The sequence below is a fragment of the Sylvia atricapilla genome, chromosome 5 (genome assembly GCF_009819655.1).
Source record: "Sylvia atricapilla isolate bSylAtr1 chromosome 5, bSylAtr1.pri, whole genome shotgun sequence".
Lineage (NCBI taxonomy): Eukaryota > Metazoa > Chordata > Aves > Passeriformes > Sylviidae > Sylvia > Sylvia atricapilla.
This window is the reverse complement of record NC_089144.1, coordinates 45,047,235-45,072,267: the sequence shown is the minus strand read 5'-3', so window position 1 is coordinate 45,072,267 and position 25,033 is coordinate 45,047,235. Positions and strand designations below refer to the sequence as shown.

General features: G+C 34.8%; 1 protein-coding gene across 1 annotated transcript in view; it reads right to left on the bottom strand.

Annotated features, from left to right (window-relative positions):
* The window catches only part of CFAP54 (cilia and flagella associated protein 54), a 105,713-nt gene that overhangs the window by 65,333 nt on the left and 15,347 nt on the right, over positions 1–25,033 (bottom strand). Inside the window, 19 exon segments of the mRNA XM_066319327.1 lie at positions 316–463; positions 2,492–2,634; positions 3,648–3,833; positions 6,149–6,241; positions 8,477–8,650; positions 11,921–12,042; positions 12,126–12,203; positions 13,001–13,148; positions 14,409–14,537; positions 15,382–15,437; positions 17,458–17,605; positions 18,633–18,767; positions 20,646–20,731; positions 21,377–21,545; positions 21,661–21,773; positions 22,674–22,748; positions 23,864–24,056; positions 24,585–24,683; positions 24,783–24,896. Of these exon segments, the coding sequence (XP_066175424.1) occupies positions 316–463; positions 2,492–2,634; positions 3,648–3,833; positions 6,149–6,241; positions 8,477–8,650; positions 11,921–12,042; positions 12,126–12,203; positions 13,001–13,148; positions 14,409–14,537; positions 15,382–15,437; positions 17,458–17,605; positions 18,633–18,767; positions 20,646–20,731; positions 21,377–21,545; positions 21,661–21,773; positions 22,674–22,748; positions 23,864–24,056; positions 24,585–24,683; positions 24,783–24,896 (2,409 nt within the window).

Here is a 25,033-nt window from a genome sequence, read left to right as displayed (position 1 = left end):
AATAGGACAAAAATAACAATTATTATACTTCCTTCTTATATTATAGTCTACCACCACTGAACTCAAAAATCCTTCCCCAGTAGGAATCAGTGGGCTTTGGGTTAGGCAATAACTGATTCAGAAACCATAATTCCAGCAGGACATAAATAACCAACAGCTTTTGAAATACTTCAGAAAGAAAAGCCATGTAACCCACAGAAAATGGAGTATCCTGCAAATAGGATTAGTTGATGGCCACATCTATCTTGCAATGATGAAATAAAGCTGATGAAAAATTAAAATCAAATCCAGTATATTATTTTAAACCACACATACTTGCTCCTTATAAAATATCTCATTAGAACAGATGGAATCACAGAAGAGTGCTCCTTCCACAACATTAATGTCAGAAACAGCAAATATATTCCTCAAAAAGAGGTGCAAGGTAATAGGAGAAATTTGAGATACAGCTTCAAAACATAACCTACAAAATACAAAAGCAAAAGAATTAAGCATGTTAATTATGATTCAGATCTTGCATGCCTGACACTGCATTATAATAAAATTAACTCTTTAGTTTTAAAATTATGGACAGAAAGGATTACTATAACTTCTTCTGGAAATAAGAGTTACATATAAAACTAAAAAAAAATCGCTAAAAATTCTAAATTTACAACCAAATAAATAAAAATGCTACTTCTTTTGAAATTGCTATCCACTCATTCTAATCTAAGACAACTTTTCATTATTTGCATCATCTAATTAATCCAGTGAAATTGATTTTGAACTGTCTTTGAAAACTTCAGGTGCTACAACTTATTTGTTTTCACTTTCTCCTATCACACATTGTTCTTCTGTATTCTGATGATATGCACAGTTGTGAAGTCCATTACTAAGTATCACTAACAGAATCCTTTTCAACACTTAACGTCTTGTCTCAAAAGAATCAAGTCTCAAAAGAGATCTCTTTACTTTTGCCTGCTTTTCTGTCAAGATTTTTTGGATTTTTTTTTCCTTCCCTAGGGACAGAGGGGCATTTGTACTTGCCAAATTTTTGAAATATTTTTGTTACAGGAAAAATTCTACGGTTTTGAAGTACAGGAAATAAATTTCTTCTTCTCCTCGACTGTATTTCCTGAAAGAGACTGGAACTCGAGAAGGAAGATCAAATAGCCACATTCACATACTTGACTTTACCAAGATACCACCACCAGGGCTTCTGGCTGGAAACACAGGTTTCCTTTCCTTCAGGCTCCCTCTGCTGTCCCTTTGGCGAATCCAATTTTTTTAACTGCTCAGTAAAACTGAAACTGCGTGATACTGCAGCTGTGAGAATCTTCCATGTTAATTGAAAGAAAAAAATAAAAAAAAAAAAAGGAAGCTTGGCCTTAACCATCAGGAAAGCAAAATCCCTGAAACTGCTTTGCACAGCTGCTTAAAATTTTCTGTCTTCTTCTGATTTATCTGAAAATTGACTCATTACAATGTTTTCTCTAGGGCTGGATGTGTTAAAAAAATTGCTTATTGAAATAAATAGTAATAACAGAACAAATGCAGCAAAAAGCACAATGACTATTCCTGCTTTGTTGCCAAGGCCAGCCATAGATTAAAAAAACCCCACATAGTCATGAAATAGGACGCATAGCAATTGTCTGCCAGCATCACTGCAGTCCACAGGCTGTGTGTAAATCCCAAGTACTGCTACAGCTATGGCATTTAACATCAAAACCCTTGGTGCATTCATATGCCTGGTATCAGACACATAGTGGCACTTGAAGGGCAGAGAGTGAAGTTGATTATTTGTATTCAGTTATACTGAATGTTAATTCATTATCAAATCATAAATAGCTGATTTACATTAAAAACTATTTTTCTTATAATATTTCCTGTCTATTATTTAATTTTAAAATCTTTTATCTGGGAATAATTAAATTCTGATGTATTTCCAAACCTGAATCTATTAAATTTCAGTAAATGTAACCACAAAATTTTTAGCTGGGCAATGAAAAACTTATATAATTATGGTTGAACGTTTGAAGATCTTACCTGAAAGAATTAATGTTACATATCTCTAAAGCCCTTTAGCATATGCAAAGATTATTGGCACATTATATAGGCACCCCAAAAATTAGCAAGAATGTACCTATTTTGGTTGGTGTTCTTCAGAAAACATTCACAGTTTCTGAGGTCTATTGTTCCCTTAATTGGAAAGTCAAAAAACCAATGCATATGATATATTCTGCATATGAAAAAGCATCACACGAAACTATTACCCACTTTAGAAATGTTTCACAATTATCTTAAGAAAACAGCCATTATAAAGAATTAGGTTTGCAAATGTTAGCACAAAAATCCTCAGCTAATTATAACCTTTTTTTCAAAACGTTTTTCATATCACAAGCCTGAACAAAATTGCACAACTTGGAGCTCTTCTAAATAAAATGTGCACATCTACAATAAGAAAATAATTATAGATAATTAATTATTATTTTAATTTTGTTTCATTAATTACCTTTTTTCAGATGAAGTCCGATTATTACGTGCAGAAATAACTGCTGCATTGGGAGGAAGTGGAGAACAATCTGAAACAAAGTAATCCCACACTGGTGAAAATGCTGCTCTGGCTAATCTAAAGTTGCCCGTCTGATAGGCTACCTACAAAACAAGCAAACAGTGAGTTGACATGTTCATGAAATAACCAACCCAGATAAAATTATAGGAAAAATAAGGTTTCAAGACTCCTCACAACATGTAAATTTACAATTTCTCTAAGAATATTCTGGCATAGTTGAATAAAATACATGCAGCAACAATCAGTTTCTATTAATTTTAGTGTGGTTCAGATTTAGCATCAGAGAAAACAAAAGAGTTCCCTGACTGCTGACCAATGCTCTAACAGCCTTGCATGGAAAACTTTACAAGCATTGCAATACAATTTTTGAAGGCATATAAATTCAGCTAGCTTGATATTTCTTTTGCTAATACTGCAGAATGCCCTCCTGCTCTGAATAACGGGATGTAAACTAAGCCAAATAAGTAGACATAAATTCATGTGAATACATTTTACATTGGAATATTTTAGGAAAGCTTCTAACTGTTCCCCATAATCTGTCTATAGAGCTAGACAATTTCACTTTTCTCTGTGTCAGTCTGTTTTAAATATTCTTTACTAAGAACACAGAAAATTATAATGATCTGACAACTATTGTGGTCTTTAACAAGATACTACAAAACTAATTTAAATATGAAAATGGTTGGGTTTGATACCTGCTAAGCTCTAGAACATTTTTTATTCCATAATGACTAACAAGATGCTTTCTAGTACTTAGTCACAAAAATGAAAAGAACAGATTTTTTAAAAAAAAAAAAAAAAGAAAAAAAAATAAAAAGAAAAAAAAGAAAGATGTTAAGTTAAATCTCTGTAAAACAGACATGGGCAAGAAAACTATCTGAGTCCTTTTCACTTAACCTGACATTTTTGATCATTTTGAATTAAGAATCAACTTGCTTAGATATACTATTTTTATATTAAAATTGTGATTTGTGCTTATCAAGCTTTTGGCAAGAAGGTCTCAAGCTGTTACCAGATGCAGCTTTAGAACAACCATTGAAAACAAGTAATTACAACCAAATGAATGTATGTGTCCATTACCATATTCTAACCCTACCTGAGTTAGATATGCTCGAACAGTAGTAGCAGAAAGGGGTGGATAGGCAAGGATTGGCTTAGTCATTTGCCCAATGGCATCCCCAATAAGTTTTCCATCTGAAGAATATGCTGCGACAGCAAATACATATTTCTCATTGGCATCTAACCCTTGTACTTCTAAGAGAATTTTCCCATCCGCTGGTATCTACCAATAAAAATATTTTTCTAGTTAGACTCAATGTACATACCAAAAAACCCCTCAAATTCTAAACTTTTATTATTAAACAAACTATTTAGTGGCCTTGGATACAATCAAAGTACAATCCAGATTAACAGCATGTCATGTACTAGATTCTTGTATTAAACTCTTGAAAACGATGAGAAAACAATGAAATGATAAGTGAAAAATGCTGACAAGTACACAGAGCCCATAACCTAAGAGAACAGTTAAGTACCAGGACCTGATATTTTTCTAAGATACTTGTGTCCATTTGACCATTCACACAGTGATTGTCCATGCTTGCAGTCACTGAGCTGAAACATTCTGTCCCTGAGCTGTGCTTCCACACAAATACCATACTGCTCTCCTTTATACATGACACCTTCTTGTATCAGATATAGGCAGAGATATCCCTGGACCTCCCAGCACCATTAATAGCACTTTGGAGTCTGCGAAACAAACAACATACTTTCAAGATCTTAATTTTTCCTTCAAGTAATTGTACACCTGCACTTTAACATCATGGCTCACCCCTAAGAAGATTCTCCACTGTCCTCTCTGTGACAAAGATGACTTACACAAGGAAGATTTGAAGACTTCAAGGGTCTTGAAACAAGAAACCAGTGCCAGTGGTGGGAAGGTAACATGAGAATCAAGATCACCATAACACAGCATCAACACAACACTCTTATTCAAACAGTCGGTCCTTCATAAGGACAATTCTGAGCAAGTGAAATCCCTTCAGATGCTGGGCCTGAATCCTGAACCAGCAGACCAGAAATATGTGTACAGCAGTCTATAACATCCCTTTATGATCAGTCGATTGATCAGTCAATCCCAAAGAGCTCTAAACTTTTTTCTTGGAGTCAGCAGATAGACTTTGTCTGCAGATCAGCACTTTGCAGAAGCACATCCTAAAGCAAACAGAAGTTCCATTGCAGAGGCATATGGTTAACCTCAGTTCTGTGTCTCCAGTTACACAGATGGTCAGTGGCTTAGACGGACTGCAGCAAATTCACAGAAAAAACAGCTGGCAGTGGGGTGAAAGTCACCTGTCAAACACTTAAATCCACCTGATACAGGATGGAATATTGAAACTAATTTGCTAAAGATCACAGGAAACTTGGTTTGATATGAGTATCAGGAACAACATCAAAGCCTCTACTGCCACTACCTATACATACCTTCTGTTTTCATACACTTTCTCTTAAGGAGGGCAGCCAGGGGAACAGGTGCAAAGGGGAGGATTCCCTCTCCATCACCAAACACAAGTCTATTAGTGTTAGTATAGAGCTTGCTTACAAAGCTGGGAAAGCCTGAAACAACAGGCAAAATAGGTTGAGATCATTCTTCTGTTACAAAGCACAAGACACCTGCCCTGCAAAGAACAGAACTCTTCATAAAGATTCCAGATATAAAAATGATCACTGAGGTGATCAATAAGGCGTTAAACCACAGAAAAATCTGCTGAAGAAGACATGCTGAAGCTTTCTTGCTCCTTTCCTAAATCACAAAATGCACAGTATTTGGATGGTTCACTGTTGTCACACAAGAGGGCAACACAATAGCAGGAATGACTGAATGAAAACCAGAACTTTCTCAATCTGTGCAGAAACACCAGAATGTGATCCAAAGGAAAAATCTACCTAAAAATGCAAAACCAAACCAACAAATAATAATAAAAAAAAAAAGTTAAATCATAATGAACCAATAACGTAGGAGTACCAACACAGTCAACATGATCAGTCATAAGTAATTAAAGATGCGTGGGATGATTCACCATACCACATGTTCACAGAATGAAAGGGAAAGAGCATCAACCTAGAAATAAACTGTGTCTGAATGTGAAGGTTATTGAAAAAGTTATATTATCATGCTGCCAGAATTTAGTAAGGGAATGTCTTGTTTAGAAGAAATAGGTGATAGAAGTTACACAATTAAGAAGAATAATGAATTTTTATCTGTTTACAATTTCCTTTTTTGAATTCCTGGAATGAGTAGTGCCTGGAGCACACTTTAGAAATACTCGATATACTTTCTTTTACTTTTGCATTTCTTAGATATCACTGAAAAAAAATAGTTACAACAAGGTACAGATTTGTTTAACTTGAACTTTTGAGTAATTTAATTTCTTATTCAAAAAAGATTCCTGGAAGTTTAGTGGTGTAAAGATAGAAGAGTTTGTCAAAGGTTCAGCCAGTTACATGGTTTTAAAAAATGTGTCAGATAGAAACATTTAGAGAGTTGGAGTTTTTTAGAGGAAGAGATAATTACCAAAACAAGTTTTACCTCTGCCTTACCTGTTCACCTGTATTTTGAAGTTTATTGCTATTTAACCTTACTTTTGTAGTACTTCCTCCTGCTACAGAGCCCAAAATACAGTACCATGAAACCTTTGAAGAAAATGAGAAGAAAATTAGTTGCTGCACAGTATTATTCCCAATTTTTGCCTAATGTAGAATTTACAAATTTTGTGAAAACAGTCTCTGAAAAAAGCCTAGTTATAAAAAAGTATAGGCTAATTGCACTAAAAAGAATTAATTTATTTAGCTGGAAAACTAGATACTACTAGTGGCAATAAAACCAGATTTATCCTAACCCCACCCTGAGTTACCCTATTCCTCAAAGCTCTCCCAAAGCACAAACACTATAGGCCATAGATTTAAAGTCACCTAGACCCATTATTTGATCCCTGCAATGGTATTCTTCTAAAGTTGGAATTGGGTTCCAATTTGGCAAACTACTTGAGGACAGATCCTTAACATCAGGGAAAGAAATGCAGGTATGACATCCTTTCCTTCTGTTGTGTCAACTGCAGAGCTCAGCTTCCTGTCATCAAACCTGCTGAGGCTGCACTCAATCTCACTGTCTGTAATTGATGAAGGTACTGAAGAGCATCAGTCCCAAGAGTGAGCTCTGAGGGACCCCACCCATCACCACCCACTACCTGGAAATAGAGCCACGGACCACAACTCTCTGGCTGTGTCCATCCAGCCAATTCCTTATCCATTGAATGGCTATTTATCCATCAAACCCATGTCTTCAATCTGGAGATCAGCATGTCATGTGGGACTGTATCAAAGGCCTTAGAGAAATCTAAATGATGACATTTGTTCGTGCTTCCCTCTTGACTGTTTTTCACAAGGTGTTATTGAATTGAGAAGATTATTTTCAGAAAATGAGCCGTAAGATCTGAAAATTTCACAGGTATTTTGACTCCTAGTACAAGAACTATATACGTCTAATTTAATCCTAGGCACACATTTATCGTAAGATACTAATTAAATCTTAAGTATTCAGTTAGTAACGTCTACATTAAAAAAATACCTTTCCTGTCTGCTCAACAGCTATACATTAACTTAACTAGAAAAAATTTCGTCTAGACTATCTGGGTTCAAATTATAAGAACAATAATCCCACTTCGCCATCTAGTGGCCCAAGATGCTGCATTCACTCTCCTATGTCAAACGAAGTTTGAACATATACTAAAACGAATGAACTACCAAATTTTTTTTTATTTTATTTTAGATTCAGTAAGGATAAAATTGATAATTTTTTTCTAATTAAACTATTTGAAATTTACTAATAAACCTGCAATAAAAGTGCAGGTTATGAAACAACTGTTCATAGAAACATTCTTATCACTATTAATAAGATTTGAGTTTCTACTGGGTGTATACACATGATTATTTTGAAGAAGCTTGCAAAATCACTATGAAAATTTCTCACTCAAGAAAGCTGCAGACAGTTTATTTTTCATCCTTCAGCCTGTTTGAATCCTTCCTGGACGAGGGAAGGAGAATAAGGTGATTTAGAAGGGATTTACCAAGGGCAAATCATGGCTGACCACCATGACTGGCCTCTGTGATAAAATTCCTTGATTAGCAGAGGAAGGGAGAGGAGTAGATTCCATTTACTCTTTGCATTAGTGCATGGTAGGAGAAGGAAAAACAATAGACATAAATCGAGCAAGGGAGACTCCAACTGTACATGAGGAAAAAAGTTTTCTATGAACACATTGCCCAGTTGGAACACACTTTCCAGAGCTCCCTTCTTGGAAATTTCCAGAAGTGACTGAATAAAGCTCTGAGCAAACTGGTTTAGTCACACAACCAACCCTACTTTGCGCAGAAGGTTGGACAAGAGACCTCTCCTAATACTCCTCATGATCCACAGAATCCCGTGACTTTTCATGTTCAACAGAAAGTGGATTCTTTTCACGTGAACTATGTCACTTCAACACTTCATTAACAGACTTTGGTGTGGTACTTTTGGCATCCCATGATGCCACAGTCTTGCCTCTCTTCAGAGGGTAACTAGGAGTATGTCAACGCCTAAGCAAGAAAATTAGCTTTTGATAAGTGGAAAAAATAAGTATTAGACAACAGAAGCACCAAGGGACAAAATGCATGAGATTAAGAAAGTCTCATGCAAATGTGAAGATCAAAACAGTGAGTCACAGAGGAAAACTGACTCACAGAGGAAAAAAAAGGGATGCTTAATTAAGTCATAATAGCACAATCCTCTGAGGAGCAAAGAAAAATGTTTTGGTATAGCACTGTTGAAACAACTTTTTCTCTTGTTTATGGTTTAGTTGTTTCTTATGTAGTCATCATGAAAAATATTACCTGAATATCTGAATCAAACGGGGCTGGTTTAAATGTCATGGAGCAATGTGATCTAGAAAGTAACAGAGGAGGAGGAGGAGTCCTGCTTTTTTTCTTGCTGCTCATAGCTTCTTTGAGACTGCGATACAATGCACTTTGTTCAGCTTCAACCTGCTCAATTAAAGTTAGTGCTTCCTATGATTGAAATAAAAACAAAAGAGAAAACTATTAAAATATAACAATTAGATTTAAATTTTATACATTATTTTCAAATTGTTATAGAAAAATTCACTTCTATTTAGAAAACTTTCAGGAGCTTTTTCATATTATCCTACATCCTAAATGAGGATAAATGATACTTTGTGTAAGCCTATATACACAGATAAATTTCAGAATTAGAGAATGCCAGGTTACCTATGAAAGAAGCATATCCAATTTTGGAAGAACCTACAGGAAAAAAGAGAGTGCTTACATTTAATGTGGATAAGCAATTAGTGCCAGCCAGTGATTAACTCCAACAAGAAACAAAAAAAATATCAACTCCTATTTAGGAGAGAGCTGGAAACCTGATCTGTGGAATTTCTAGAGGAGCTGTAGAAGTAGTTAGACTGAGTTTTTTGTACTTCAGAAACAGAGGGAAAAAATAAAGTCTACAAATTAAGAAAAAGAAGTAGAATGTGGGTTCAGAAAAAGTAGGGCTACGCCATTTTTCCCTTGGTTATCTCTGGATAGCTGAAAACTGACTGACAGTCAGCTGTCAATGATGTGGGAACACCCTGCACACAGTGATTGTGTGACCATTTGATTGGAGATCAAGGCTACACTTTTTTCTTATTTGACTGAATAGCAGATTGGTAGGTTTCTTCACCTTGATTTCACTGCCAGTTCAAGATAAACTTAATGTGGAAATCTAATATTAAGAACTTAGCACTTCTGTATCTTTACTTGTGGCAGCTGTTCATTCCTATCAAAGCCAAAAAGGTCAACTCATAGAAATGAACAAGGATACATTTTGTGTCGAAACAAGAAATGACATATTCCTACAACTAGAAATTCTATTTGAAGACTTTCAGTACCCTACACTGGACCAAGGATTTGAGCTAAGTCTGAAAGATAAAATAAAAAAAAAAATTCCACGTTTTTGGTAATTCAGTGACAATCCTATAATCTTGCACCTTAACAGTTCCTTGTTTGGGTTCTCATACATTTAGAAGACTACATCATAGTGGGTCCGCTCACAGACTGAGTAAGCCTGGAATCTCATGTCCAAAAACTATGAAAAGATTACAGGTTTATGGTGAAATGAGTGAAACAGGGAGCTAAGATTTAATAGAGACTTTTGCAAAGCTAATAATTTTCACAGCCCTACCACTCCACCCCATTCCCTCGCCCTTTAGATTAGGGTTGCATCCACCCTAGTGGGACACATTACCAGAAGGATATAAGATAAAGAACAAGATATGGAGTGACTCTTTTCATCACTCAAACATTCAAGTTTTGCAATCAGTAGTTTGAAGCTTCATTGCTTCCTTAAAAACTATACTTCTCCATGGTATGCAGTCCTATGATACAACTTTTATTAAAATTATTAATAAAAAAGTTATGAGAATTACTCTTAATTAAAAATATCATGGACTCATTGTTGTCTGAGGACATATTTCTGATTAGCGTAAGGGTGGAAATGCTCCCAGGTTGAATAAAGATGGTGTTGTGACTGAGTGGTGTGAGTGCATGACCTGTACTTCAGTAATTGTAGAATTTGCAAGATAATAAATGTGGCAATGTTGCAAGATGAGCAAGACTAATCTTGTGATTGAGGAAGCCAAATGCAACCATAAAAAAATCCAGATGCTTGACCTGTGATAAAACACATTTTATCCCTGCCTCTTTCACAGACGTGCATCATGGTATTAACTTAACCACATTAGTTCAATTTTACAGCTGGTCAATGAGGACTACCAGTATATCCCATTCTGTAAAAATTCAGATGTCCAACTACACATTTAGGACAGGAAGAAAGGATTAAACAACTGTGAAAGAAATAATAGAAATGCACAGCAGCTCGTTAAGCAGTTTGATGTAATTGAGTAAACATATATGACTCAGAAGCCTCCATATCTACTCAGTTGTTTACTGCATGAGAAATGATTATTTGTATGCTTCTCAAAATAAAATAAACTGCTTCCTATTTTGCCTATTCTGCTACATAATAAAAACAAATTTGTAGCATATTGTGCTGACTACAGGAGAAAAAAACAGAAAGTGCAAGTAATTCTATATAAAACTACCATAAAAAAGCAAAAGTATGAAAACAAAAGTATGGATTTGCTGTTTGTTGAGCACCATCCACCTCAAGCAGGAAAATTAATTGAGCATATAATTAAATATTTCATCATAAAACAGATATCACAAGGGACCATAATAAATTCGTCCAGACAAAATGAATTCTGATATTTTCTGGCAACTACCTGCAGATATATTATATTTTTTTATCCACATCTTTCTTGGTGAAAAGTGCACAGAAGCAAAATGTAGTGAAGCTCAGTGTAAGAGCTTGGTAAATGTTTGTTTGGGATAACCAGATATTTCTTGGAAATTGCTTGTAAGTCTTCACTGGTGACTACAGTTACAACTTTTATACCACATCACAACATCTGATCTGATAATTATAAGTAACATATATTTTACAAATATATGAGAGATATTTTTAATGTATGCATTTTCTGATCCAGTTTTTGCATCTGATGTAATAAATATGTGTATTACTTATAATGCTTCTAAATTTGTGGCACTTAAAAAAAAAACAATTTCTAGTAACTTCTTGTTTAAAATACCCTTTCATATACTATATAGTGAAAATTACGGATTCTGTTATCTGTTGTATAGGCTGTAAAGAAATTTCAAGCCCTGTTGATGAGCAGTCAATTTTCATGGACAGATGCTGACACAAAGGTCAGTGGAAATACTCTCATTGATTTCAAGATACTGAAATGAGCCCAGGAAGACTGTGCTTTTAGCTCCTATAGATTCCAAAATCCCAATATCTCAACTGTTTTTTTAGAAAGAGTGAAATAAAGTCCATGCCATCATCACCAGCTAAAGTATTCTAAGAAGATCTTGGCAATCTTTGAAACAGAACAATGTTGAAGGTTACAGTAAGAAAACCTGAAGGACGTTTTGGCAAAATACAGGTTCTTAACTGCAAATTCCAGGAGATAAAGTGTAGTAGGAAAGATTTCATCTTCTCTCGGGTTTCCTGAAATTTGCATACATGCACAAAATTTGGGGATGTGCTCTTCCTTGTTTTAAGGTCACTTTATTCTTTGAAACTTCTCAGGAAAAAAAAATTGACAATAGAAATTAAAAACACACAATCGCCCTCAAGTTCCTTCCGTTTTCCTTGTTCTTATAAGAAGTGGCTGTGCTAATGGTAAAGAAATTCTATCATAAGGTTTTTCTTATTACCTCCAGCAGCTGCCTTTGGGAAGTAGTAGTTAACTCCTCAGGAAACTTCTGTGCAGCCTTTTGCATCAAAAAGATTGCTCTGGATAGCTTATTCCTTTTAATTTTTTTCATTATAAGTTCCTCTATAAAACAGATATTTTAAGACATTTATAAAACAGTGGCAATCATTTCTTATACTTCTAAAATCTTATTTAATAAGGCTTACCTGATAAACACTGAAAATCTTCAATACCCTTCTCATGGGACTTACTAGACTTAAGACTTCTGTTAACAACATGAGCACCTGTGTAGGAAGGTAATACTGAGTTATTTTGATAGTGCTATTGCAAAAAAATTGAGTGAGAGGTTAATACATAGTTTTATAGTAAAGCTCTGTCCATCTCACATGCTTTTCTTTGGTTCAAGTAGAAATTCTTGTACAGATCACACTACTAAAAAAATCCCACCCTCCTACCTAACATCTTTAGTTGTTCTATTAATACCACAGAAAAAGAGAGGTTTCATTTGATCATAGGGAGCAGGGCACAGTGTAGCTCTGCAGCATCAGATTAATACTATGTTTTAATTTAAAAATACCAAAACAATACTAAGAATGAGAGAACAAGCTGAGTTTTTTTCAGAAGCCATTTGGCAAGAGTAGAGTATCTGCTAACCAGAAAGATACAGAGGCAATTACATGGGAGTAGAAGTTCAAATTTCCAAGAGCACTGAATAAAATATTTAAGACATTCTCCAGACAGAACATTAGCATTACAGAAAAAAAATTTGCAGAACATCCCCCAATATTTCTTTAGTGGCATTGTAAAATTTAATATTATAACTAAAATACAACAACCGTCTAGGAATGTAATGCATTAGTTGCAGCAAAGTCCCGTTGGTTGAGTAGAGGTTGGAGACTAGTATCATGTAAATCTAAATTCCGCAAATTCAGTACATTATTTCAGTCTAAATGTGGCATACAAACTGCCCAACATCAGCTCCTCTCCAGAAAGCATTCCTTTATTTCTTAGTAGTACATAATATATTAGCAAAAAGACACTAATCAAGTTAGGAAGATTATTTAACTTTACTGAAACTTACCTTGTGTAATTTTAAGAAGTTTCACAGCTACTCGATGTTGGGCCTGAATGAGCTCCAAGTGTAAATCTGTTACAAAACCATTATCTGTTCCTGTTTTACCATCACCACATCCCAAAACAGAATTCAAATTCTGACCATTTGAGTCCACCTAATAAATAGGAAGTGATAATTAAGCAAATACAAACTTCCACTACTTAGCTTACTGCATTTTTCTTGCCATTGATATTAATTCAATAAACTCACCAACACTGAAATTTCTCATATTTGTGTAATATGCAGTCAATCAAGAATGCATGGAAAGAAGGAGAGTGACCAGACATGGATAATGGACAAAGAGAACTAGACAAAACTTGAGAATCAATAGAAAACTGGATCAATAATAAAAACAAAATGCAAAAACGATCTTTTACTGTTACCAATGCACAAAACAAATATCAGATTGATATAGAATGAAAATATTCAGAAAATCTGTCTATTTTGCATCAAGAACAAAAATTGATTTTAATAATAAACAGTTGCAAGCAATAAATATAAACAAGATTTCTGTTCTTATTTTACACAAGAAATCTATATATTATAATTATTTAAGAAGAAAATAATAAAGAAAGCCTAGAGAGGTTCATAGTTTATTATGGAAAGAGAGAAATGCTCTTTCAACTTGCGCTGGCTTTGGCTTAGGCAGAGTTAGTTTTCTTCATAGTAGCCTTTATAGTAGCTTGTATGGAGCAGTGGTTTGGATTTGTGCTGGAAATAATAGTGTTGATAATGCCAGTAATGTCTTCATTACTGATAAGCAGTGCTCACAGAGCATCAAGGCTGTGACAGCACTGCTTCTCACACCACCCCACCAGAAAGGAGGCAGATGAGGACGAGGCACAACCACGGCATGGGGATCCCACTGACCAAAAGGATATTCCTGCCCATACCACATCACAGTCAATTTTTAAACCTCAGGGAAGGAAGAAGGGATGGATGTTCAAGCAATGGCATTTGTCTTCCGAAGTCACCCATGCTACATGTGATGGGGACTCCTGGAGCTGGCTGAACACCTGCCTGCCCGTGGGAAGTGGTGAATTAACTCCTTGTTTTGCTTTGCCTGTGTGCACAGCTGTTGCTTCCCCCATTAAACTGTCCTTATCTCAACCCACGAGTTTTCTGCCTTTTACCTTTGCCCCCAGACACTGTGAGGTAAGCAGCTATATGGGGCTCAGTTGCCAGCTGGGGTTAAACCACAACACTAATACACAGAGATATATTTTTCTATTCTCTTCTTATGTGGGCCAGAAAGATGAGGTATATTTGATAGTGCTAAGATTTCTAAGTATGAAGAAAATACTATGTCTGTGTCATCAAAATACGAAATATTTCTGATAGATTTTGTTGCAGAGTAGCTTTTCATAAACTATACCTTTGTACAGCAGTTGTCAAATATCGACCTTCCATCTGGTGAAAGGGTCATTAATCGAGATGTGTTCATGTCATTAATTGCTTTTTCAAGAATTTCATAAGCAATTTGTAATTGTTCTGTAGGTGTTTTCTGAAATGAAAACCCATATAAACACATTTCCTCAGATAACATAAAAAACTAATTTTTACAGACAATAGACTATCAAAAGTAATGAGCTTTTCTTTTTAGCTGTTCAAGTTTAAAACTGTCAGATAATCTCTACATAGTCACTGCTCTCCATACTAATATACTAATATACTAATATGCTAATATACTAATATGCTAATATGCTAATACATAATGTAGATATAAGAATTTAATATATGTAATATGAATGTTTTAAATTTCAAGTAGGACTGATCTTCCTTCAGCTCAAAAAAAAATTACTCAGAGGTAGCTTATAGCAGAATGAAATCGAACTTGAAGACTTAAATTGAAAATATAGTATTAGCAGTTTTTCAATATTCCATTAAACACTACTAAGAAAACAGTTTTTTCGTGAAACACCACCTTTATGTAGACTGTCACTGAACTAAAACTTTTCCATATGTATAAGCAATAAGACATATGACTGACAACACTCCTGAATCCTCAGGCTAGCTAACGTATATCATTCATCCTTAACACATTTTTGTAAGTCATTTGACTGGACAATTCTGCAGAGCGCTGAACAAAGCAAGGACACTCAGGATGTTTCATCTATTCCACATGATCCTTACAAAAAGAAGGAAGCAAAAACACAACGCAAAATATTTTCCTAAATTAAGCAAGGACTAAAATTTCTACCATCTTAATAAAATGTGCCTTTACACCATTTAAGGCTGGTACTACAAATTGGCATAATACAAATACAAAACCATATGAAAAGCTTCAAGCAGAAGTATTCTTATTCTATTCAAAATCAATGTATCAGTGAAGATAAATTGGACATTACCATCAATATTTCAGGCATATCAAAGGTTTCGTCTTGCGAAAGAGATGCACTTCCTCCTTTTACATAGGAAGAAAAGCAGAAGTGAAAATCAAATAAATCCAGAGAATTTTAGTACCATTTGATCAACTCTACTACAAACTTTGGAGTCTGGCAATAATTCTCTTCTTCATTTGACTATGAAAGGTAATGATACTGTTTCTTGAAGAGCTTTCCAGGGCCTAGACACAAACTGATGTATGTACAGTTGTACTAATACAGGATATTATTATCCAATTATGTGACATTTTAAAGGTACCATATATTTCATAGCCACGTCATTTCCAAGCTAATGAAACAAGGACTCATTCTGTAGTTCCTCATATTTTTGTAGCATTTTTATCAATTCTCCATTTTGAAATAAATTCAAACCTATTATTATCTAATTCACAGTTAATTTCACTTATAGGAGATTTTTAAGAATAGGTCATTATTATGATAGATACTATTTCATTTTCATTCTAAATGTGTGCTTTGATTGTTTAAATTACTTTCATTTATGAAGAATGCATCCAAACTTATGTTTCCCTCTTCAAAACAAGGAAAAACAATTTTTTACTTATTGGTTAAACCCTCTAATTTAATTTCTTTGCTGAAATATTTTTTTTTTCCTTTGAGACGAACAACCTTCTAGTCACTCCTTGTGCTACTTGGGCATGCTTGTTTTTTCTTTGTTCATTGTCTCTTCCTCATAGAAAAGAAAATTTGTATTCACTCTGTAAATAGGTTCTTTTCAGCACCAGCATATGCTTGACTGTCAACCTGTTTTGACCAATAGCTCCTATGTATTCAGCTTTTTTTCCCCAAAAAAGACATATTTAAACTGAATGAAAAAGAAGGGATGCTACAGTGAGGACTCATTTAGTCTCCCTGAGAACATTATGATTTTTATAACACCATCAAAAACAATACCTACTATACCTTAATAAAAAATAGCAATTTCCCAAGATTTTTTTGTTTTCAGAAGTGCAAAACTATTATTATGTCTCTCTGTTTCTAGATATGGTCTAATAAGATCCTTAACATTTACTGTCTAGTTACTATAAGGTATTTATGAGAATTATGATTCATATTCCAAAATATACAACAGAGAGCTTCTAAAGTATGTCTGAATATTCATATTTTACAGCATTAGTAAGGTTTTGGAAGGAAATTTGTTTAGTGTGATTGTGACAGCATATCCCAATAATGTCAGCCAAGTTCAACTTCAAGAACAATTGAATTACTATACAAAAATCTAGAATATGCAGAGGAGAAAACCAAACTGATGACCCAATAAATGCAAAAGCTTCAGTATGACTGTGATGGAGGGTCACACTTGCGGCTGCTGTTAGGAGCACGAAAGGATGACGCAGGCCAGCAGGAGGTCAAGCAGGAAAGCTTCTACTTTATTTTTCTGACTCCATATATATGCAAATTTACAGACAGGCCAAGATTGGCTACACAGGTAGCCACTTCTTCGACCTCGTTGGTGACCATCACCATCAATCATCATTCTCCTCCTAGAGAGGAAGAATGTAAACAATTCTAATAATATACATAGTTTACTTGAAGCTGCGTGAGAACAAAATGCAAAAAGTGAAAAACAAGCAAACTTGAAGCAACATATGACCTCAATACTTTCCCCTTTTGTTTGGCCTGCAACTAATCAACCAGCACTTGAAGGCTCCAAATGAGCCAGAGCACATACTGCCTTTTACTTAGCCCATATTCAGAGAACATAGCAATGACCTGAGGCTACTCTTGAAGGGGCTAAGAGACATGTAGAAGACCTCTGAGGAGAGTGAGTAATAAGAGATGTAATTCAAAATGGGGTTGCTTCAGTCAAACAGGAAATGAAAGGAAAGAAATCATGAATCCTTGGAAAAACAGGTTCCATTAGCTCCAATAATGAGTGAATTTTTTTGTGAAAAACACTGTCCTACTCTCAACACTCTCTTTACAATATTTTTGAATATGTATGTTAGTTTTCAGCTCAGAAAAGTTCCAACCTTAAAAGTCATTATTGAATGAAAACTCTTTTTTTCTTGAAAGCTTTACCTTCTTTTTCCTTAGATTGTCTTGTAGAACCAGCTACATTTTCCAGTATTGCAGCTAGACATAAGGTTATCTCTGCAAACATAACATTAGTGTCTGCTATGTTGCTCTTCACAATTATTTCATTCATTATCCAGAGTATATGAACCCACTAAAAATGAGAGAACAGGGGAGAAAAAGAGTCAAGACAGAGACAAATCAAATTTTTGGAGGACATTTATGTATTATAGAGGTAGCATTTTGCACTCAAATCTGTTTAAAAATACTCACAAGCATGCACACAACTCCTTTCCTTGATCTGGCTGCTTCTTTCTTTAAATGCTACCAGACTAAGATGCTGAATTTACACTGCTCCATAGCCTCTGTTTCTTCAGATAGCAGACTTTTTTTTTTATTTTAGTACATTATTATTCCTGCCATTCCTTTTGGAAAGTTTTATGAATTTTCTACAGCCATAACTGTTGTACCTTGCTCTAGGGCAGTAAGCCTTCCAGTAGATTTGATTACACGCCTCTCATTTATCTCCATATATTCCTACTTAAACTCAGAATAAAAGAGACCCAAATGCTACTGTTGTACATACATAGGAAAATAACTGTACCCAACCTCTTGGGGAACCTCTGAACAATTTTACTATATAGGGTCACAAAATTAACTCCTCCAGAAAGTGGTTGCTTAGCACCAACTGGCAGCCCAGAGAGCCCATTTCACCAAGAGCCTCTCAGCCACAGCACAAATTCAAGGTAAGGCTGTGACTTTGTCCAGTGGGCTGAATTGTCCAGTGGGCTATTCTACTATTGACTCCCATCTCCCTTGTAAGGTTTTTGCCCCTTTGTTCAAATTACCTAGAGAGCTTTCTTGAAATACATTGATATTTTCTGCCACAACATCTCAAATTCTTCTTACATGCTGCCCAAATATTTTCACTAATTTAGCTTCTTACCACAATGGCCCACTGGCACACAGTGGGTTAAGTTTACTGCAAAAAGACTAAGAGAGTATTTTGATACTGGCATATGTGAGCACAATGTGTTCAAAGTGTATATATAATTCATATTTTTGAAGAAGATTTATCTCCATTTTACCATAAGGAAAGGTACTTAGACTGGATACCAATATTTCACTGCCTTTAATAGACCACATTCACATTAAGAGAAATACATTATACTGAAGAGTACTTGGTAAGCTTGGTGTTTGTGGATATATTCTAAGCAGTCACTTCCACTCATTTGGATTTGCTGAAGTTCCGTTTTACATTTCTGCCACAAACACATTACTACATCAAAAAGTATTTCTTTGTCAGGATGGACATTCTGGAAAGAAAAAACAATATAACTGTGGAAATGGGTAGGCATATAAACACACAAACAACCCAGTACATAAACATTTTTCAACACAACTAAATAAAATATGTCACTTTCTTAGAAGGGATGACAACATTTTGAAAGCTTTAGAAATACTTTTTAAAAATAATTTCTGGTAGACCACCCAAACTTTTCTTCTCTCAACAACATAAATGGGTTTAGAGGTTTGGGGAGTTTATTTGTGGTCGTTTGTTTTTTTTTAATTGACAAGCTCTTCAAAGTAACACAGACAAGGAAATCAGTGAGGTGAAAATTACATGAGAGAGCAAATTAACTATAACACTGAAATCAATAGATGCTGGAAAAACTGTATTTTTATTAAAGTATTTAAATATTTGCAGAAGAAAATCTAAATTAATAGTTTCATTTTGCTTGACAGAGTACTACCATGGGCTGCTGGTGCATCTGAGGAGATAATGAAGCAGAAGAAAAAAAATTGGACTGAAATATCTAACAAGCGGAAGAAATGTTAAACCCTATCTGCATCTTGTGAAGAGAATAATTAGCAAATTCAAAACTCTAGTCATTTAACCTCCTAATTAACACATTTTAAAAGGCAATAGAGTCCATTTATGTGTTAAACACATTCTGAACAGTGAATAAGGATCAGTACTCATCTTTATCACCAGTTATAGTAGAATTAGTAGAACTAGTATCACAGGTGCAGTGAAACCTGATAAATCCACACTATCTATACTCTTATATATGTCTTAGCATAAGATTTATAGGATACTGATAATGGAACTGGGCGCAGAAAAAAATGGAAAAAACGTAAATCAAAATTATTTTTGCTGCTGGTTTGGTGGCAGCAAGCGGCTAGATTGCCTCAGCTATATATCATGTAAATTCACCATCATGCTCTGTCAATCAGGGGCAAATTTTACTTTCTTCTCTGGACAGAAGATCAAGAAGATTTGCAGGAAAGTTTAGAAGAACCAGTAGAGTTTAAATCCAGGTAATTGCCCTCATACAGGGATCACATTAAAAACTGACAAATCATGCTATCTAAAGGTATCTGTGGGGTACCTCACAGGCAAGATTCTTTGAGTAAATACACTACACCAAAGCCAAAAATATGTGTGCTCCAGTTACATCCAAATTGTGGCAATATTCAAATTATATAATTTTTTTTTTTTTTTTGCAGTTAAGATATATGCCATCTTATTGGAACAGGCTTTTTCAAAGGAAAATTTTTCATTAGTCTTTTGGATCACAAACTATCTTCCCCTCTCAGTAGCACATTAAGGGGAAATCTCAGTTTGAGCAAGTAAAAGTGGTTATTCTGGGAATTAATCATCAGATACATAATGGGATTAAATAAACAGTGTAGACTTCAGCACAGAGTCCCACTCTCATTGGTTTTGTTGTTGCTGCTGCTTGTTTCAGTTTTTTGCAGGGAGAATTTATCTTAAATTACAGACATGGTGCAGTTAAAAAGGCATTATCATTCCTTAGCGTAACTGCCCCATTTCTATAAATATTGCAGAAGTGTTTTCCACAGCTGAGCATATTTGCCCACCTAAATCTAACACATGTAAAGAAATGTGATCTCTCCTTGATTAGCTGAAACATGCAATCAGTCCTATGGTCTTCCAAATAGATTTAATATCTAGTAAACATTTTTTAAGTAAATGATTACAGAGCATTTTAAAAAAATTAAACCATTTTTTAAATCAAAAACTGTTAACATTCATAAACACATTTTTTCACTTTTTATGTTCTTGCAGTTTGGTAGTCATGCAACTGATTGCTTTGATCTTCAATTATATGCCTTCATCACAGATAAAGAGATACATTGAGAAGAAATGTCTCAAATTCTGTTATTACCTGCTCAGATGAGGAGACACAGGAAAACACCGTCATTGCCAAAATCATAAGATCATGAAAAGGATCTTCAGGCTTTAACGATTCCTCTACATTCAACATTTATTAAAAAGGGGGAGAAAGGAAAGGCAAGACATTATATCTAATTTAAAACCTATGTTTGAAAATTTCTAACTCAACAGAATTACAGATATAAGCCAGCAGATAGCATGGTCTAAGAAACAGTAAATTCAGAGTGGGACAGATAATTCCAAGCTTATTCACTTCTATGAAAAGTGAGCATTTCTATTTTTAGGAAAGTTTTCAAGATATAATCAGGTTTTTGATTGTCACAGAATTAAACTGCAGTTGCTCTAACAAGTTTTTCTTGCTTATTTTAAAGATATTTTTCATAAACTAAGTACAAGAACAAGTACAAAAAAAAAAAAAACACCTACTCAAAGATCTGTTTCATTTTTTCCCCGAAAACTTGTTGGAAAACATTCAATCATTTTGCACCTTTGCTTACTTGACACATGTTTAACACACATCATGTATTTCCCACTTAAGGGAAATCATATAAAGTCATATTTTAACAAATGAAAACTGGAAAAATAGGTGGCAATTTCTCAATTACTACTTTATGTCATAGACTACTGCATGAACTATATAACATAGTTTTTAAGTAATCAACAAAACCTCTTGCTGCAAAAGTATTTGAATTTTAAACACAACTATAACTGAAAAACACTCACTTCTAATTGTCTCTGTCTTTTTAGAACCCTGAAGTCTTCTGGCTTCTTTGCGATTACCATCACTAATAGAAAAACTATGTTCAGTTTTCCCTTGGAATACTAAAGGTTTCATCAATGCAAGAAGTTTGAGTTCTATTTCAGCTTTCATCCATGTTGGGTCATCTTGAGTCTAATTGAGAGGAAGAAAACCCATAAAAATTGGTCTTTAAAACATGTTTTTTGAATACTCCTTACTCTCATATGAAAAGACTAAATAAAGAACATCTCAGTTATATCAAGTTTACCTGAAGAAAATTATCAACAAATTCAAGAGCAGAATAAAATATGTCCCACTCTTCATAGCTGAAAGCTAATTTAACAAATTTCACAGCAGCATCTCCAGACACCCCTTTTTCTCCTGCAGTGATGACAAAAATATTTTCTTTGTTTTATATATATACATTCAGAAATTTACTGAAAGTTTAATTTAATTTATTTTCATAATTTGGGTATTGATAAATACAAAGATAATCTTCAAATGTTTTTGAACAGTCAGCATAATCTTGAAGGATATTTTAATAACTTTACAAGAAACAATAGCTTTATTTTTTCACAGTAATGTCTGTGCTCACAGACTGCCTTAATGATGGATGTGCAACCATAGAATCATAAAGGTTTGAAAAGATCTCCAAGATCATAAAACCAAACATTAAACAAATAAACAAATACCACCATGCCCACTTAACTATATCACAGTGTCCTGTTACATTCAAAAGAGGCTTTACAATTACTGATATTCACTTACCTGTAGAGAATACCAAGGATCTAGACCTCGGTGTTGCAGGAAGAGCTTATCATCCTGTAAAGACTCTCGCTATCCAAAATTTGGTTTAAAAATTTCATAGAAACACATAAAATTTCTTTCAAGACAGGTAAACATTTCTCATTACTGTGTCAGAAAATATTCATATACACATAGAGAGCCTATTTTCTCACTTTTCAAGTTTATCCAGACACAGTGAGGCAGAAAATAGACTTTCTGGTCCTTGGAACTCTCAGCAAGTGTTTACCTAAAACTGTTTTCAGCAGTATTCTGCAATCTTAACAATATGCCACAGTCACTGTCATGAGTTGGAAGGGACTCACAAGCTTGATCACCAAAGTCCAGCTCTTGGCCCTTTACAGAACCACTTGAAGAGGATGCTATTTTGCACACTCTTTTATTTATAGAACTGTTACTAATGTGAAAATTAATTCTGCCCACTGAGCATTTACATCCCTGGGTAAGAAAATCCTTTGAAATTCAAAGCTAGCTTACCTGTTAGCATCAACTGCAGAAGAGTAGATGATGGATTAATTATACCAAAATGATTGGTGCCATTGCTCTCTCCACCTTCAACATAGACAACTTATAAAATCAATTTATAATCTATTATATAATCAGTCAATGTTCTAATTTGCCAGTAATCATACGAAGAAAAATATCATTCTGAAGTACACTTAGTCTCTTCATAACCTTTCACTGACAAAATACCTCTATACCCATGACTACATTCAGCCCAGAGCCCAGGGGAAAAAAAAAAAAAAAAAAAAAAAAGTGTGGAAGGAAGCATAAAGTCCAATCTTTTTCTCAAGTTTTTACACCTAATTTTGAATGGATGTTTTTTGAAAAATAGACTACATCAAACACCACAGTATTTTGACCTTGTTTTGCTTCCCAGTCCCCATCCAGCTGCTCTCTCAGTCATGCCTCACAACAGGACAGGGAGAAAAAATATGATGGAAAGCTCATGGTCTCATGGTTTGGATAATCCAAATAAAATAAGAAAATAAAGCTGTGACTGCAAACAAAGTAGAAAAGGGAATTTATTCACTATTTCCCATATGTGGGCAGACACCAGTCACCAGTCACTTGCTTCTAGCAAGCAAGGCTTTAGAATGAGTAGCTGTTGCTTGGGAAATCCCCCCATCCTCCCCCCTGGCCACATGTGTTGCTGCTGAACTGGATATGTTTTGGTGTGGATTAGCTGTCTGGTGAGTCCAGGTCAGCTATGCCAGCTACGTCCTCTCCCAGCCTCCTGCCCACCCCCAACCTAACAGCCTTTGGGAAGAAGAGGGTTGGAGAGTGAGTCTTGAGGCTGTGCAAGAACTGCTCAGCAATAGTGAAAACACTGGTGTGTTTACAACATAAATATAGCTATAAATATATGGCACAGCAAAGACTGTAAAGGCTGCTGCAAAGAAAGTGAACTCCAGTTTACTTAGAAAATAGATGCATAAACTGCAGCAGATTTTTACTGATTATAATAAATCATGGAGATCAACCCAGATTTTTATCCTCTATTATGCAAAGATAAGAAAGAATACCTGCTTTTATGGGTGCTATAGTTATAAATTAAATATAATTAATTTAATTAATGTGCCCTTCAAGCACATTCTTTTTCTTTTTTTTTTTATAGAAAAAGAAACCAAAATAACATGGATGCTCTTGCTTCTTTAAGCTGTTACCTGAGAGGATTTCTAGGCCTGCAGAAAAAAGCTCAGAAGTGACATCATGCATTTCAGTTTCATCAGGAGGATGAGGGGGCAATAGATTCCTGTTACTATCAGACAGTGCTTCCAGGATGGCAAGGAACTGAGCTGCAGCACCATCAAACATTTCCACCAGCAGCCGCTCAGTAGTGGTGCGAGGCCATGACAACTAAGTAGGAAAAGGTAATTTAAGCCTCGTGACATCTAAATCGACTTAAAATGAAGCAAGATGTTTTCCGAAACATTTCTCCATCAGAAAGTAAGTACATGTTCAAAACAGAAAATAACATACTGTAAAATATATTGCTGTTATTAATGTCATGCTTCAAAGGCATAGTAAAGCCTCATGCTAAGCAGGTACAGTACTTAGGAAGACTAATCATTTCATAGCAACCAGACACACTGCTGCATGCTATTTTACTTCAAATATAGTACAATAGAAACTATGAGGGAGAGTATTAGGGCCATGCAGTTTAGAGCCATGCAGATCTCTCCTGATAATTTTTGAAAGTAATAATTCTTCCCTACTTTCAAGCTTGTTCTGCATTTTGTTAATAAATTCTGTTCATTATGAAATCAAAAATATAAAACTTTCTGCTTGTGTGTAGCACCATGTATATTTAGAAGAATTATATCACAGTTTCATTACATGACAATAGTAAAGGAAGAGAAAGATTATATGAAATGTCAGACTTACATTTACTGCTTTTCTCGGGTTAACTTTTGCCTCATGTCGAAAGTTGTTTGACTTTCTTCTGGATTCATATACTGCTCTCTTGAAAATCATTACTGACATCTGGCACAAAGGAAAAAGTAAGTCAATATCTATGCTATGTGTTCTGTTCATAGAGATCATAACTACTCTAAGTTTTTATAATGACTTGCTGGATGATACCTTTAGAGTGGCCTCTCTAAAAATCTTTTCTGTCTCTGTATGTTCCAGAGAAGGACTGATATCTTCTAATTGCTTCAGTTCATCAATTTTAATTAAACCACGGCGAGCAAATATCTGTCCAAAGAATTTAAAAAAAATACATATATATATATATATATACTCTGTGTTCATATCCTGTATGTTGATATCTAATTTGAGATATCATTCCTGAACTTATACAACTGCAAAGAGCTGCAATGAAAATCAGGTCC